Source organism: Anabrus simplex, chromosome 1 (assembly GCF_040414725.1).
Source record: "Anabrus simplex isolate iqAnaSimp1 chromosome 1, ASM4041472v1, whole genome shotgun sequence".
Lineage (NCBI taxonomy): Eukaryota > Metazoa > Arthropoda > Insecta > Orthoptera > Tettigoniidae > Anabrus > Anabrus simplex.
Genome location: NC_090265.1, coordinates 52,470,276 through 52,488,673, shown reverse-complemented (window position 1 = coordinate 52,488,673; position 18,398 = coordinate 52,470,276). Strand labels below are relative to the sequence as shown.

The following is an 18,398-nucleotide window of genomic DNA, read 5'->3' as shown; positions in this document are numbered from 1 at the left end:
GTGGACAAAAAAATCTTTTTGAATAGGCAACTTTGGAAGATGCTAGTTTTCAAACACCCTATCCGGCTTGCTGGAAGGGCAAACCGATGATGATGATGATGATGATGATGATGATGATGAATAATGTTCGTTTTTTTTATTTTTTATTTTAATAATGCTATTTGTTCGGGGTGTCGACCCATGTGCATCTTTTGCCCCTACTGGCACCATATTGTATGAACCTGCATGTAATTGGAGTGGCAGTAGTGTGGAATGTGTGTGTGTGTGTGTGTGTGTGTGAGAGAGAGAGTGAGGAAAGGAAGATTAAGGACGTCACAAACACCCAGTCCCCAAGCCAGGGATATTAATCATTACAATTAAAAACCCCTGACCCGGCCGGGAATCAAACCCGGGGCCGCCGGGTGACAGGCGGATGCGTTGCCCCCTACACCACGGGGCCAGACAATGTTCAGTTATAAGCCACAAACTATTAAAAATGCATAACAGGCATTCGCTCAGTCGTAAGAATGTGAATGAAGGCGGTAATATTTGAATCACTACGTGCTATAAAATCACCCTCAGAAATCATTGCATGGTTTTGGGGATTCAGGAAGTCATGACAGATAGGAGCTGACTACTGACATGGCAACTGTATTCTGATCTCTAAAGAAGTGTGAAATTCATAACTGAATAAAGAAGGTGAATTGCTAAAAAGTTGTTTTGATTAGCCCGAATGCTTTAGACATACCTGTTATAACAAATGCCTGATTTCCCATCTTTCATACAGTGCTCTTGTTCATGAGAATCGGGGGTGATGTAATTGTGGTCCAACCTGCAGCCTCATCTGCAAGTCCTTAACTACTGCATACAAGACATAAGTGAAACAAAGGTAAACTCAAAACATCATAATAGCAAGGATCTTCAAGGTTTTGCTATCATGAAGATGATTATTATGAATTTGGACAAAGAGGAATGAAGTGCATCTGCAGCAAGGTCATATTTAGGCTTGAAAACGTCATAATGGCTGTTTGATGCTGCATAATTTAATTCTGTTACTTCTGTATCAATTCTTACAGGAATATATTGAATTTCTGTCTACGCAGTTTTGTAGTTCTTCTAGCTGCCTCTGTGGATCAGTGGTAGTGTCGGCCTCCGAATCCTAAGATAGCAGGTTCAAACCAGGCAGAGGTAGTTGGATTTTTGAAGGGCGGAAGAAGGTCCATTCGACACTCCATGTCGTACGATGACGGCATGTAAAAGATCTCGGTGACACTTCTGACGTTTTACCTGACAAAATTAATTAAAACTCAGCCATAGACGCCCAAGAGAGATTCGGTTTACTCTGCCGTCTAGTAGGCCTAAAGGAACGGCAAAATTGACTAGCAGACAGCCTGGTGGCATCTAATTAAAATGTCTGCACGTGGCAGCTGAGGCCATACAATTATTATTATTATTATTATTATTATTATTATTATTATTATTATTATTATTATTATTATTATTTTGTAGTTTTTCTGGATTTACCTTGATGGACCTGTATATTATCAGGGCAGTTATTTGCAAAGTTTTCGGAGATTTTTGACTACCTATTCAATGATTCTTATAAATCAAATGTCACTTACCTTTTCAGTCTGTCAAACACACAATTTGAATATAAAATATAATATATACATACATGTAAAAAATACACAATAGTGTTATATTTTATATTGAAATTGTGTTTGATAGACTGAAAAGCTTTTAAAAGCTTGTAAGTTACATTTAACTAAGTCATCACTGGAAAATATGGCTTCCCTCTTAACAAAATAACATCTTATAAATCATGTGAGGATTATCTTGAAAAGATTTCACCTACTGAGTCAAGATGAGGAATACGTTGTAGTTCCATAAAGTGACATCATGCTGTCAAATATTATAGCTACTATAGCTATTATAGCTACAGCTGAATAAAGGAAAATGATGATGATGAGAAATGACTTTAGTGAATCTAGAATTTGGAGAATAAACAAATATAGTGGCATTTTTCTATAATATATTATTTTTGAAATGTTGATGTGATTTATGGCAAATTGCTTCACTCCTCATCTTGCCTAGTATGGATCATTTTAGCATTACCATGGGATATTGCAGTTTCCCTTAACCGCATAACCTCTAGTTGTGCCATTTGAGGATCCAGCTAGCCACTATGTTGATAAGCTAACAGAGAGACTAATATGACTGACTAAACTCTCGTTAAATATTTTCTGACCTTTTTTTTTTCTTTTTCTCTTTTGTGTTTTTCCAGTTCCAGGCTGTAATGGATCAGTTATTCCAGAGTTTCAGTAATGTGTCTGTAGCCAACTTTGCTGAATTATCAGGGTGCATATTTAGTTGGCTTGAAGAGCATTGTAAACCACAGGTATGTGTTTAGTAATTTAGATCAGCTTCCTTCAGGTAATGATGAGAAAATTCTTTTAATTTTCTTCTGTCTGTTTTGGTCCTAACTTTCTTCTATCCTATCTGACCCCTCTCGGTTAAATCTTGTCCTTTTCCAATCCGATGGTATTAGGTTTGTGAATCATAGGCAGTCTTTAATTTTCATGCCCTTCTTTCTTTGTCTTTCTGTCTTTCTTTGCCCGATACCTTAATTTTTCGAAGTATTGGACCTCTTCCATTTTTTCCCTCTGATTAGTGTTAATTGAGGATGGTTGCCCAGTTGTACTTTATCTTACAAGGGTGCATGGGTGTCCAATTCAATCCACCTTTGGTACACTTCTAGGGCGTGACCAGGAGTATATCAGGTGTAAGTAGTAAGGCGCAATTGTTAGCCGTTTCCAAGAAATTAATTATTGAAATATTCCGTTGCACTTATGTGCAAGTTATGTTTGCAAAAAAGGCAATGAGCTTGTGGTGAAGCGGCAAGAGCTGCGCTTCGTAAGCGTGGGATTGCTGGATCGAATCTCGCCGATGGACGATCTTTTTTAATTTTTTCAAATATTTCATAACTCTCTCAAATTATAGTGTCTCCAATTATGTTCATTTTCCAATCAATTCCAATAAATAATTTTTTTGAATGAGAAAAGGGTTCTGAAAAAATTGTACAGGAGCTGTTTGAAAAATTAATACTTTCATTTCCAGTATTTTCTAAACTTATTCTACTTTTTTTAAAATTCACTATCGTGCTGTTCGCACGATGAATTACTGCACGAACTAGGATTATATTGGTCATAAACTATAATTATTGCAGCATCTTGTGCAAGTTATAAATGCCGTATTTTTGCATTCTCAGGGTTTTTTAATACACCTATCGCAAAACAAACGTCGTCGGCGTTTTTGAACAATGTTCTATTATCCTCCTTCACGGCTTCATCACATTGATCAGAAAATCTTTGTACAATGCTGTTGTCAGCGTCCTGGACTTTGAGGATGCAATGGCAAAGTTTGTATATATTTTCGCATATGCGTCTACTGATTTTTGCAACATTGGTTCAAATTTACCAGTCGCCTCTTTCCGACAGGCAAAAACCATTGGAAGTAGTGTTCCAGATAGGGTCATGGTATATTGTGCGGTATATGAATGTGTGACTGTATTCGTATCCTTCTGCTTAACAAGCACAACCTTCGATTCTTGTTCGGCGAGGGTTTGGTTGTATGTCGACTGGTATGGGCACCCTGGAAAAAGAGTTGAATGTAAGTACTTTATTGTCCACGTGATATTTTACTTTGATATAAAACACAACTTTTTCTTTTCCATATACCTGTTTGGTCAGTGTTGATGACAAAATCCTTGTAGGGTGGGATGAGTGCTTATGTTTGCATTCTAAACTTTTCTGCTGCAGCAAGGGTCTCCTCCACTGTCATGGTTTCTCTCTCCGACAAATGTTACTTTTCTTCGTTTGAAGACCTTGACCCATGCCTGTGAAGCTTTAAATTCCAATTCCAGAAATTGGCTGGTAGCAGCCAGAGCCCATTGGTGCAAGTTCCTCGTCGAGACTTGCTGGTTGGATTGGCGAGCTTCTACAAACCGATCATTTCATGTATCAGTTGTTTTGTATTTATCTGTCATGGATTTGTTCCTCCCATATCTTGAATTGATCCATTCTCTTCAGACAGGAAACTCCCTCTCTTTGCAGAGTTTTCAGAGCCCATTTTGGGTGCTCTTCTGCCAAATTGACCACCTTTATTATATTCATATTGGTCTTCAACCTTTTCTTATCTGGATGCTACTAGTTGTCCGATTGAAAGGTAGAATCTTCAGCTTTTGTGAAAAGGCCTTCTTTGTCGGACTCTTCAAATATAATAAGATATTCTTCTGTAACAATTATACTTTCCACCATAGCTTCCATTATTTGCTGTACAATTTTGCTCTGATTTTCATGTGTTCTTCTTTAATCACTGCAGAAGGTTCAATCACCATGTTATTTTTTTCCCAGAAGGGCTGCTCGAAAAACACTAGCACAGTTTTTAATTGTATTTTCTACTCTTCACTAGTCTGCAAATTTGAATCGGCTTCACTTTCTTCGGCCTTCGAAGGCCCAGGTACATCACTGTCATGTAAAATCGGACATCTCATAATATAAAGTATTATAATGCTACTACCTCAAAAGCCAACAAAGAAATGTGGCTTCTAATGGTTGCATGGACACAGTTTACCCGCTTGCTAACCAAAATCTTTTGTTTATGTGCAGCTGTCCTCGCCAGGTCAAAATGTGTCCCAACGGATACCTATAGAATGAGTCGCTGCTTGTGGGATACGAGGAAGTCCGATATTTCACAGAAATGATGAAAGGATGAAATAGTGCTCTATACTTATAAAAGTATACATATAATAAAATAGGCACAGTTGTATACTAATAATTTATTTGCAATGTAAATAACGTAGAACATATGTGATTGAAAGAAAATTATACTCCTGTACGATTTTTTCACAACCCTTTGCCCACTAAAAAAATGTATTGTAATTGATTTGTAAATGAACTTTATTGAAAACATCTTAATTTGTGAGAGTTGTGAAATATTTGAAAAAATCGTCCATCGGCAGGATTTGATCCAGCGATCCCGCGCTTATGAAGCAGAGCTCTTGCCGCTGTGCTACGAGCTCATTGTGTTTTTCACAAACATAGCTTGTACATAAGCGCACTGCAATTTTTCATGAATTAATTTCTCGGAAATGGCTGAGAATTGCGCCTTACTATTTGCACCTGTTATACTCGTTGCCATGCTCTACTCGTGTACCAGAAATGGATCAAATCGGTCACCCATGCGCCATAGCCTCGCTTTGTTAATCCGCCTGTGGGTGGGGGCCTTAGAATAACACCCACGGTATCCCCTGCCTGTCGTAAGAGGCGACTAAAAGGGGCACCAGGGGCTCTGAACTTTGGAGCGTGGGTTGGCGACCATGGGGCCCTTAGTTGATTCCTGGCATTGCTTCCACTTGTGCCAGGCTCCTCACTTTCACCTATCCTATCCGACCTCCCTTGGTCAACACTTGTTCTTTTCCGACCCCGACGCTATTAGATTTGCGAGGGCTAGGGAGTCTTTCATTTTCACGCCCTTCGTGGCCCTTGTCTTCCATTGGCCGATACCTTCATTTTTCAAAGTGTCGGACCCCTTCCATTTTTTTCTTTCTGATTAGTGTTATATAGAGGATGGTTGCCTAGTTGTACTTCCTCTTAAAACAATAATCACCACCATCACTTTGTTAAAACAAATACTTTAGTCATTCTTCTCATATTCTTCAAGATTTCTGCATTATCACAATTTGATAACTGCCATTGATATTTCCCCTTTCCATGGAGACTACTCATATTTTTATGCCACAAACCTACTACGTTGTCGTAGCAGGAGGAGAGGTGATACTCCCACGTGGCGTGTCCCAGGTGGCGGGTAGGCGGGTCCTAGTCGGCTTGCCGGCGGACTTGAACGAAATAAAATAGCTCTTACGGACCAAACACACAACCCCTGTGGGTGGGGGATGTAGACGAAGACTACACCCACGGTATTCCCTGCCTATTGTAAGAGGCGACTAAAAGGGGCAACCAAGGGATGTTGAATTTTGAAGCATGAGATTTCCTGTGATTTGTACAATCATGCGAGGAACACCATGAGTAGACTTTTCTTGTGTTTAGTACCACTACGTGAGGAATACCATGAGCCTGTCGGTGGATCACTAAGGGATTTACAAGGGGTTTACAGTACCTGTGTATAGTATCCACCAGTATGACAGTCTCTTCTGTGTTCAGGTTCGGTTGGAACACCCTAAGGAGAAAGAGGCTATACTTACTGGGGTGTTTCAGCATCAGGTTGTGGACATCTCGAGTCTGCGTTTCGAGGAATACCACGGGTCTGGGCGTTGCCTGTGATTAATACAACTATATGAGTGACACCGTGGGTCTGCATTGCCTGTGATTAGTACCCACTATGTGAGAGATACCATGGGTTTGTGTTGCCTATGAGTTATGCCATTATATGAGAAACACCATAGGTATGCATTATCTGTGTGTGGTACACTACCTGTGAGTAGTACCACAATGGGAGGAATACCATGAGTCTACGTTTCTTGTGATTAGTAGTACCGCTACATGAGAAATACCATCGTTCTACTTTACTAGCGATAAGTACCATTATGAGGGGCCGTTGACTTGGATTTTGGACCCGTTTAGACAACAGGCATCATTGATTCACGATTGTGCTTTGGAACCAGCCCCTTGGTCAGTATATACCATTGTTTTAAGTTAGTTTCTGGGAAGGTGGGGTATTGTGGGTCGGATCCACTGATTGTTTTAAGTTCATTATCTTGTTCGTCGTCTTTTTGAATTCTAGTCAGTGGATTGATTTTGGAATAATTTTTAACATTACGATTGTATCAGCTGATTATTTTACATTCATATTTATCCATTCATTCTTAGAGCCTCCATGGCTCAGGCAGCAGCATGCCGGCTTCTCACCCTTCCTGACACGTACCCTACGTGGAGGGATGTTATCACTATTGCGTATTACTGTGGTGGTTGTTAGTATGGTGTGTTGTCTGAATATGAAGGGGAGAGTGTTGGGGCAAACACTAACACTCAGTCCCTGAGCTAGAAGAATTAATCACACGAGACTATAATCCCCGTCCCAGCCAGAGAATCGAACCCAAGATCCTCTGAACCAAAGGCCTCAATGCTGACCATTCAGCCAATGAGTTGGAAAATGTGTATAAATAAGAGTTTTGTGTGTCCATTGCTCAGAATGAAAAAAAACGTACTTGTGTATCAGTCATGTCCACAGCAGCAAGGAAATGTACTTTTTACTTTTCCGTAATTTCTGTCTGTCTGTACGTGCATACATGCGCGTATCACGGAAAAACTGCTGAAGAGATTTTAATGAAAATCTGTATGTTAAGTCGGGAAATGAGCCACTACAATCAATCATTTGATACAGGTTCAGTGAAATGGTAGTTAAGGGGAAGGCCTAAAATTTAGTTCTCAAATATTTGTTATTAGTGGTCCTATCGATAAGTAATACATAACTAAAGTTATATAGAATTAAATTTCTGATCATTTATGTATTATGCATTTTCAACATACCAGCTATGATAAGAGATATTCACGAATTTGTATTTTTGTTGCTAAGTCCATATCAATGCCGAATCACGAGAAAATGGGTAAACGGTATTAAATAAAAATCGGTATATAGAGTCGGGGAATAAGAAACAACAGTCTAAGCTATAAACATTTTTATTCACAGTGGATGAAATGGTAGTTTAGGAGAAGGTGCCTAAAATTGAACTTTTAAATTCCTATGTTATTGGTTCTATCAAAACGTACTACATAGAAAAAGTTATAGAGAATACAATTTCCAATCATTTATGTTTTATTCAGGTTTACCGTACCGACTATGATAAGAGTGGTATTTCAGAGTCGGAAGGAAAGTAAATGTGAAGGCCATCGAAAGCTCATAAAATTGATAAACATTAACTTTAAATTGACCATTGTTTGTTGTGATATTCTTTGTCTCTTATGCTGCCACTCATCTCTGACAGATGGGATTACTGCTGCATACAGAGTATAACAGCCTGCCTGAATATTGGCAAGCAACAGCTGGGGAGTTAGATAAATTTCTTCTTTAGCATGCTATTCCTCTGGTTTGTACATTTTCTGATACTGCTGGTACGTAACACACAGGTTCATCATAGTATTCCAGTTATTCGATCGCTACTCTGAGGCGCTGATTGGAATGAGCAGCGTCCGAACTTAACGGAATAATAGCAGAGGAGTGCTCATGGCTCACGGCTGTCTGCGGCCTGGTCAACTAGCTCTGGAACTTCAGACTGTTAGATCGGCAGCATAGTACTGTTCGTTAAAAGTGAGAAAATGTGTGGTTTCTCATTTGATCAAGTATTTCATATGATAGCATTGCTTTTAATTGTGACATTCCTACTGGCATCATTGTAATGACCTATGTTGATTTCAGTTGGGAAAACCAGTAAGACAGTCTTTCTGAGGATGTAAAAAGGCAGGTGGAGAGTTAGTGTCTGTCATTATAATGAAAAATCCCTAACTTGATCATGACTGATAGTACTGTAGGCAAGAGGGCCTACAATTACAGTGAAAATTCCCTCAGTCTTCACATAAGAAAAGACGTTTGGTGACTTCCCCGTCGCATTTCCAGGGCAACATTTAGAGCTATGCAATTTAATACAATCTTACTCACATGTACACTACCTAACCTAAATTTCTGTATACAATGTAGAATTCCGTAGCGAAGCACGGGTACATCAGCTAGTATTAAACATAAATTAAGAAACATAACAATTATGTTAAAAAACTTCACATTTCAGAAAGTTTGTCCAGTGTTTAAAAAAATGTTTATTTATATTTATATGCACACTAGCAAAACCCGTATAGCTTATATAAATGTATTAGGTTAGTCTTTTGTGTATTTTCTTTTCATTTATCGTAACAACACAGGTGTTCAAAATCAGCTGTTCTTGTATCTTGAATAGAAAACAACTCCTTGAACTGAGATCAAAGATTTTAATCGGAGAAATTCCTCCATTCACGTTTATACAACAAAAAATCTGAGTTTGGCATGAACAGAGATGAATTTAGTTTCTAAGATCAAAGGATTTATGCAATTGGCCCTAGTATCAACAGATCTCACACACACTTTCCCACATACTCATTCCATAGTCTTGTTTTAATTCCCAATCACCCTCCAGTCAGTGTACAGATTTTTATTGCAACTACTTGCAGACAGAAAAAGCAAGCAAGATATTGTCTAATAAGAATAGTTATGCTACAATTATAAACTGCAGTTAAACTTATCAAACACTTGATTCTACTTACGGTGCTAATACTACATTCAATTGCTCACACACATTGACCCGTACACAACAAAGCATTCTTCAAGGAGTGCAAGATGCGCACTCGTCATGGCCTCTAGGGACATAGGCCCTACCTAGGTGATTACTCTTAGAATGGAGTTTCATAACTGATTTGGGAGCCATTTTTGCACTCACGTTATTCATCTCAGCGACCCCGAAAACTATGGATTCTACATTAATATTTCACTCCCCTTTCAACCCAACCCCTAGGGGTGCTATTCGGGATGAACTTGACTTAAACAGCATTTTGAGTGTCATAGTTCATCTCAGTGATCCTGAAAACTGTGGATACGACACTAATATTGGTCGTTTTTGATTACTTTTACATTTCATCCTCTCCCCTTGGGCTGGGAGGGGTGTCCTGCCCCCACATTATTTGATGAAAGCAGAAATAAGTTTTAAGAAACACATCATAATCTTCACATACTGTTGGATAGGCAACCCGCTGATCGGACTTATCTTGCGGTTTGCTTATCTTCCCCTATTTTATTTTTGACCCCTTAGTGCCAACGACCAATCAGATCTCGTTCAAACCACTTCATAATCCCTCTCAGATGTAATAAGAACAAACTGAAAATTTCAGCAAAATCGATCCAGTAGTTTTTGAGTCTATTAGCTTCAAACATACCAGCATCCAATTTTATATATATAGATTAGTTCATAATAATAATAATAATAATAATAATAATAATAATAATCTATTGAATCTGTATTTATGAAACAAATCTTAGCTTATTTCTGTTGATTTATAGGCTGAAAATGACTTTGAATAACGTTGACACTAGAGTCCCTAAACTGGAGTAATTTTGTGGTAAAAACTACATCTAAAATGCATCATTCTTGTTGTTCTGGTATTATGTGTAACTTGCTTACTACTGCTTTTACAATTATTACCATAGATAATGTATGTGTTACCTTGTTTCAGACACTGCATGATCTCGTGCTGAATGTGTTACAACAGCTTAATGCACAAGTGATTCAGAATGGTACAAGGCCCTGATAGCACAGAGCTTCCACAGAAACTGTTCAAGTGGCCTTAAGTTTATCTATCCTCAACTTTGCTACTACTATACAACATTTTATCACAACGTTGTCCTTGATATGCAGCAGTTATAGACTTTTATATTGGTAATAATCATATAATGGTATTCTTATTCCTATTCTATATGGTTAATGTAACACACGGGCTGAATGGAGGCGTGGTAGAGAGTTTTGAGATTTTGATATTGCTTTCGAACTTCTGTCCGTAACACTGAAATGGATTAAGGCACTTCTGTGGGAATGAATTATTTGAGGAAGAACTTGATGTTAAAAATAACATTTTCACTGAAATTCCTATCCAAAACATTAATGAATTGATATTTTAAAATAGAGTTTCTAGAAACTGAAGGCTTGCCACTTTAGACTGGCAGTTATTTACCCAGGAGTTCAAGCATTTTCTCTTGTTTTCAAACAGGAACAGCACATACTTTATTAATATATTAGAATATACATGGTTAATGTTCATTATGGATCACACACTTTAAGGATAAAAGTAACATTGATTTTTGTTGATGCTCGGACTTTGAGTCTGAGTCACTCGCATGGCTTCAACATTGCTGGGGTGCCAACAGTAAAATTGTGTGACCATTTCTTCTTCAACAGAGGTCTTATCACACTCAAATTAGCAAGACAATTTGCATATTATCTGGGGCAGGCGGCCCGTAGTTTACCGAAGTGTTCACGTAAACATCTGTGGATAGCTGTAACAGTAGCTCAACCTATGCTTTCTGTGCAGCTGTGTACTTTCCTTTGGCTGCCATTCACACAAACTGAGTGTGACTTACAGTGCTACCTGGCATAATTTTGATGAACTGAAGAGTTTAGGATCATAAGTTGAAATCTGGGAGCCCAGTAGTATAGCATTAAGAACTAAATTAAATGGGGTGATAATTTGTTCACTACCATGAATTTTGGAAGGAAGAGGAGGGGAGGTTGTTGGTTGTTCAGAACAAGATAAGGAAAGTTTTTATAATAGACAAGGCTCTCAGGATTACTTCACTGAATTTCTTTGTGTTTGTTATATATTTAACATAAAGTATAGCTGCTGTGCAGTTAAGTTAGTGACGCACATGACTCCAATCGCAAATGTTGAGAGTCCTGGTGTTTCGGGATATCATTAAGAATAGTTAATTGGATTAATTACTAGAATATTAAAGAAATAAAAAGGAGCAGTTCTGACACCTCGGCATCTCTTGTAAGACCATTAGAAGTTAAGTGGGACGTTACACAGGTAAAATTATTTGAAAAAATATTGGATGCCTCTTGCTACCTAATTATTTAGCATTATTAAAGTAAGAGATGCATCATTGGGGTTGCATACTTACATTTGACCAATGAGTTAATTTTAGTGTCGTGTGAAATTCTGCCTTGAGTAGACTGTATGTTCTCTATGCTTCTCAACTCGAATGTTATTTTCAACTTCACTTACCTTGGAGAGCTAACATCTTGATTCGTTTATAACGATACTATAATAATAGCGATGGAAGGGGGTCACTTAGAGGTACGAAAATATGGATGTGTATTCGTTAAAATACAAAGCCAAACTAAGCAATTATCATCATTAATCCAGAACGCACCTGGGAATAATAGTACAAATTTTCTGACTGCTTGGTGTGTGCTTGCTCTAATCTTCATCACCTATTCCGTACACTCATCTTGTTCGTCATCCTCCGACTTTAAACCATCCAGGGCTCTGTGAACTTTTACAGTATTAACTGTCTAGCTGGTATGTAATCTGAGTTACAACCTTCTTGTTTGAACTTTTATTTTGTTTTGTTTATGGGATCCTTAATGACCCCTCCTTTTTTTATGAAAACATTTTGCTGTTAGTTTTATCCAGTGATGACTTGCGTATGCAAGTTGATCCATTATTCTCTAAAATAGGGTAGAACTTTCTTCAGCTTGTCGCATTTACTTCTGGGGTTGCTGGAGCCACTCAGGGTTATTTTGGTTCTCATCTCGGGTTTAAGGCGGGATGCCCTTCCTGGTGCCACATGACTTTTGAGATGAACGGGATTCGAACATCAACCTTCCGGATGGAAAAATAGCAGCTAAGACACAGAGCTTATCATGCTCAGTATTCTCTAAAACAGGTAACCAAATGAAATGTGAAAAGCTGGTAATTTTTTCTCAAAGTATAGTTTTTTTTATTTATTTATGAAAAGGACGGAGTAATATGCCAGCATAACATATTTCCCGTATTGAGTGTATGAAGTTTAATTGCCAGTTTTTGTATTAAATCTATTTCTTGGAAAACTGTTTATAATATAACGGAAGGGGTAAAAAAAATAATGCTTTAACACATTGGTGGCAGACTCTGAACGGAGGCTGCTACTCCGTGTTGACTGGATAGTTCAAGCCTGCAAGAACAAAAATTATACTGCTGAACTTAAACTACTGTAACTCAAAACGTATTCAAGATATTGACCTCAAACTTGGAACATATGCTTGCCAGGTTGCTTAGTGGTTCTAATGGTGCAATACCTTTCATAACACTACCCTTTATTCAGAGGGACCTTACTTTACCTATGTTTACATCTTCATCAGCTGCATCTGAGTCACAGCTGTATTATAGCACATAAGATTGTTGTCCACTTTGCGATCCACTCACATCATTAGAAAATATCAAATTTACTGTCACTCAATACATCTGATAATGGGTCTGCACATAATTCATCACAAGTATGGTTATCTCTTAGCAACTGCATGCGCCGCGCCATGTTGACAGCTCCACTGAAGCTCCAAGGAATAGCTTTCTTTCTTCTGCCACTGTTCTAACAGCTGTGGGGTCGCAGGTGCGAACTGTGTCACACGTGAATTTGGCCCTGCTTTACGGCCGGATGCCCTTTATGATGCCAACCTTATCTGCATGGATGTATACACTCTTATGTGTTTTTGTGGTGGCTGGTAATGTGGTGTGTTATTTGAGTATGAAGAGGAGACTGTTGGAACAAATGCAAACACCCAGTCCCTGAGCCAGAAGAATTAATCAGAGGGGATTAAAATCCCTTGCCTGGCCGGGAATCTAACCTGGGACCTTCTGAACTGAAGGTCTCAATGCTGACCATTCAGCCAAGGAATCGGACCTCCAAGGAATAGCTGTACATTTCTGATATTATTTTGTTAACTACATGAAGGATAAAGAAAGAACAAAAGAAGCAGCAATAGCTGCGTTAGACTGTATTCATAACTACCCTATTTGAAACGTATAATCTCGCCACCAGATCGTAGCAACAATTAAGGAAACTTGCAATGTATAAAATAGAGAATTCTCATAGCCTGTCACCTACTGTCGGCTGAGAAACTACGAGAACTCTTGGGGCCCATCACTCATGTTAAGAAAACTGCATGAATTAGTAATTGTGCTGCATGTGATGGCAAACCTGAGGATGATCATGGCTGATATGATAAAAACAACCCTCACCAGGATTACTTGATTCAAGAACTGGAAAAATATCCAAAGGAAAGCAGCTCAATTTGTTCTGGATGATTTCCGACAAAAGAGTAGCATTGCAAAGGTGTTGCAAAGTTTGGGCTGGGAAAACTTGAGAGAAAGGAGACAACCTGCTTGACTAAGTGGTATGTTCCGAGCTGTCAGTAGAGAGATGGCGTGGAATGACATTAGTAGATGAATAAGTTTGAGTGGTGTCTTTAAAAGTAGGAAAGATCACAATATGAAGATAAAGTTGGAATTTAAGAGGACAAATTGAGGAAAATATTTGTTTAAAGGAAGGGGAGTTAGGGATCGGAATAACACCAATGGAGATGTTCAATACATTTCCAATTTCTTTGCAATCATTTAAGAAAAGGCTAGGAAAACAACAGATAGGGAATCTTCCACCTGGCGACTGCCCTAAATGCAGATCAATGGTGATTGATTAATCCAGTTCTTCTTTCATAAAATCACTATTCATTCCACTAGATTCACAGCCTGTGAAATATGTATTGCAGCCATGAAGTTCCAGTTTATTCTGATGTTGGTTCCACTTGTGTCAGACTCATCTCCCTGATCATCTCTTGTTCTTCTGTCTCTCTGAGAAGTCTTATTTTCTTGCCTTTCACTGTCTCTTCTTTCTTTAGCCGGTCTGCTTATTCTTTAACCTTCAACAGCCAAATAAGTTGACTGGTTACGTAACTCTACTGTTCTGAAAAAGTATAGTTGTATCACTATCTATTATCAAGGCTAATTTTTAAAATAGTGTTCTCAAACTGAAATGAAATGCATCGTATGATTACATAAATGCTAGAAATGCAGAATTTGTAGGTATGGTTCTCACTTGGCTTTACTCTTTATATAGCACATCTTAAAGTAAACACCTTGATCAATGCCTAGTTTCAATGAAAAGGTTTTAGAGATGAAGTGTGTTTCTCTTAGTCTTCCTTCTGTCAGTTACGTACACTTGGCACAGTCCATTTAAATCGTGTGTGTGTGTGTGTGTGTGTGGATGGATGGAATGTGACTTTACGTTCAGTTGTATTGACAGGGACAGGAACTAAGGACTCCCAGTAGGATGATTGGTTTCCCGAGCAGTTTTAAACATGGTGGTGAGGAAGCTCCAACATGGCATGGCTTAAAAAGTTGATCTCATTGCTGCCGGGCTGAGTGGCTCAGACGGTTAAGGCGCTGGCCTTCTAACCCCAACTTGGCAGGTTTGATCCTGGCTCAGTCCGGTGGTATTTGAAGGTGCTCAAATACGACAGCCTCGTGTTGGTAGATTTACTGGCACGTAAAAGAACTCCTGCGGGACTAAATTCTGGCACCTCGGCGTCTCCGAAGACCGTAAAAGTAGTTAGTGGGACGTAAAGCAAATATTATTATTATTATTATTATTATTATTATTATTATTATTATTATTATTATTATTATTATGATCTCGTTGCTTTTCTCCAATTTTTTAATGTAAGTTGAAGGTACGGTATGTACAACCATCTATAATTCTATATAGGTAGTCGATAAAGGCTTGTTTAACAGATATGGCGCAGTCAATGAGGAAATCTCCAGTTTTCAGCGACTAACTTTAGTATCTCAACTTCAAGGGTACTTATGGTGGTTGTTATTTAGATTACGTAGTTCCCTCTCAGACTGATAAGATATTCGTCTAGCAAAAGGTCTGATGACTCCTGACGAAAAGGCCGTGAGGTACTCCCCAAGGACTTACATAGGCATTCCGGTTCCACCCAAAATTCTAGAATCTCGTAGAAATTCTCCAGTGTATTCAGTCATATGGAATGTTCTAAATACTTTTGATCAGCCAATCAAATGGCTAGAAACCAGTGTTCTTCCAGTACATCAAGACGGATTTCCATGTCTGAACTTATGTCCCATTATGTTTTCACAGTTATCTAAACTGAGTTGCAAGACATGCTATGTAACTGCTTCCTTGTTGACTGGTACTGTTTCTCGACCAAGGCAAATGTTCAGCTTGTAAACTACAAGAATACAGTATTGACTTTTGCTCTTATCTAAATTCCTTATTTTATTGTTATTCTCTCTCACATCTTTGAATTAGAATCCAGTTTCATCACTCCTCGTACATTCCTAGTTGTAGGATCAATTCGTGGAGGTAAATGACTGTCCTGTATTCAGGTTTGGGAATGGGCATAATTCAACGACTGCTGGAATATATGAGAAAATTATATTCTGAAGACCCTGAACTACTACTTTATAGATGTGATATTGTCCAAGAGTTGCTTATAGCTAAAGTGCTGTTGGTGACATGTGCTGTTCGTAGAATAATCGTATATCACAAGGGTTATGATGTCATGACTGCAACAGGAGATTATTGCATAAAATAAATTTCATGTTTGAAAGCCTATATTAATGATGAATATTTATATCATAGTTTTTGAAAGACTTCCACCTTTTTTTCAATACTAAGCTTAGTATTAAAGTGGACTTCTCTCATAAACTATATGATATAAATACAGAAGATACTGTCAGAATATAGCCTATCTGACATTTGAGTAAAAACTGGTGGGTTTTTTTTTTTTTTTTCCTTTTGATCTCCTATCAGTTAATGTTGTAAGGGGTGATATTTTATTTTGCTCACCACTGATTTATCACAGTTGTGTAGATATATTGTGTTTTACCATTTAATTCAGAATAATGTGTCTTAGAAACGGAAGGTATCATTTTGAATCTTATGGTTATGTTGAAGAGTAAAGTAGATCAAAATGGAAGTTTTTGTGAATGTGTGTAGTTAGCATAATAAATTTCATCTCATCACATTGTCATGAATTCTGTGCCCATGTACCAAATTTGTGTTTTTTTGCTAGTATATTTTGATTAGTTGCCTGTGTTTTATGGGTACCAGTTTACTACAGAAGTGTTAAAAAGAAAATAAGAAGGTTTCTCTCTAGATTGTGGATAATGCACATGGAGGTGATTTATGTTCCTAGTAAACTATATAAATAGTGGGTAAGAAACAATCTTCTCAAAGCTATATATTTTATAATTCATTAAGTTACTGGTGGGTTCTAGTCTTAATTGGGAGCTCATCAGTATTCAGACATCACAAGACATTTTTACTGAACCTTAATATTGCCCTGTTTCTTACTCACTTCGATCAAGGCTTTGTGTTTCTTTTTCTAAATTACAAATGTTTTTTTCAGGATAATATTGCATCAAAAGATTTTTCATCCGTTATGTGACTTTTATATTCATGTTGTTCTTTGGTATTTTTTTTATTAAGAGTAATTTGAATGAAGCAGACAATGGTGGTACTTATTTACTTGTGAGGCACTGTGCAGGTAACAGTGTAATAATTAGCATGAATCGACAGGATTGCAGTATGTCTTTTGTGAAGAATTCATCCCTGTGTGTTCAAGGCAGCCATATATTACATAGTTACTGGTTGGCAAATTCTCTTGTATATCATGTATATAGATCCTTTATGATTGATAAATACAGTCATTGAATGTTTGGTCATGTAGAATTGCATTTTTATTTCTTCCTGGATGTGTTTATTAGATTAGTCGATAGTTCACTTCTCTCTTGTTCCTTCATTTCGAACAGAGAGTTGTCTTTTTCCTCCCATCCAGATCTTTTTCCTCTTCCACAGATATGGTCTACATCCTTGTTAGTCTCGCACATATTTCAGTTCTGGTTTTGCTGTTGTGTGTCTAATCCTCTGAACAAAGTATTTGGCCTTTCTATGTTCAAAATGCAGTGCTTACAAGAAGTCACAAAGACTTGCAGCCATTTGTTACTTTGATTTGTTACTTAATATTCTACTTTAGTGTTGAGTAACTAAGGTTAAGTTATAAGGAGATTCCCACCTTCCAATACTTGTCAATTTTTTATAATAATTTTATTGATTACATGACACAATTCAGCCTAATCTCTAGGTATATATTAAATAGGACATGTTTTGTTCCAATATGGAATATCTTCAGCTAAAAGATTGAATAAAAATGGCAAGACAGTTAAAACACATGCAATGATTATGGTGACAAAATAAAATGTTCATTCATGTTGGGTTAAAATTTCCAACAAGTCAGTGTCCAAATGACGAGGTAAAATCGGCGTAAGGGGTCTTCTTATGCTGGAGGCGTGTATGTTTGTTGATCTTGAAGGTAAAACTAGTAATATAAAAGATTTTCTTACAATATGGATGTTGGGGAACTAAAAAAAAAAAAAAAAAAAAAAAAAAAAAAAACCACCCATAGTTGACGTTGAGTTGAAGTTAGACTACTAAAATGAGTCTGAAACAAGAAGAAAATTATGTAAGGCAGAAGATATTTTAAAGGAGAAAACCTTGTAAAAATGTGTGTTAATGAGGATATATGGATAATGAAACTATTTACCTCATAGTCGGTCGTGTTGTATTTAATGTCCTCTCCTTCCGCTGTGTCATCAACTGACTGAGTTCTGTGTGTGAGGCGCTAGTGGGCCAGAAGAAGCAGAAGGGGAAGTGAGGGAAGCAGGGGAAATATGCGGGGTGGAGCTAACTGAGAAGTGGTGTTGTGATAGGCGAGGGGAAACAGAAGGATAAGTAGGGGGAATGTTATTTAGGGTTTAGCTAGCTGAGAG

The 18,398-nt window shown here is 37.8% G+C and overlaps 1 protein-coding gene across 3 annotated transcripts in view; it reads left to right on the top strand.

Annotated features, from left to right (window-relative positions):
- The window catches only part of bigmax (helix-loop-helix-leucine zipper transcription factor bigmax), an 80,219-nt gene extending 62,918 nt beyond the window's left edge, over nucleotides 1-17,301 (top strand). For 2 of the 3 annotated variants that reach the window (XM_067156046.2, XM_067156041.2), the window contains exons 5-6: nucleotides 2,264-2,377; nucleotides 10,251-17,301. In XM_067156046.2, coding sequence (XP_067012147.1) covers nucleotides 2,264-2,377; nucleotides 10,251-10,325 — 189 coding nt within the window. In that variant the 3' untranslated portion in view covers nucleotides 10,326-17,301. The remainder of the gene's footprint in view (nucleotides 1-2,263; nucleotides 2,378-10,250) is intronic. The other variant, XM_067156055.2, reaches the window with a different exon arrangement.
- Nucleotides 17,302-18,398: the final 1,097 nt, after the last annotated feature.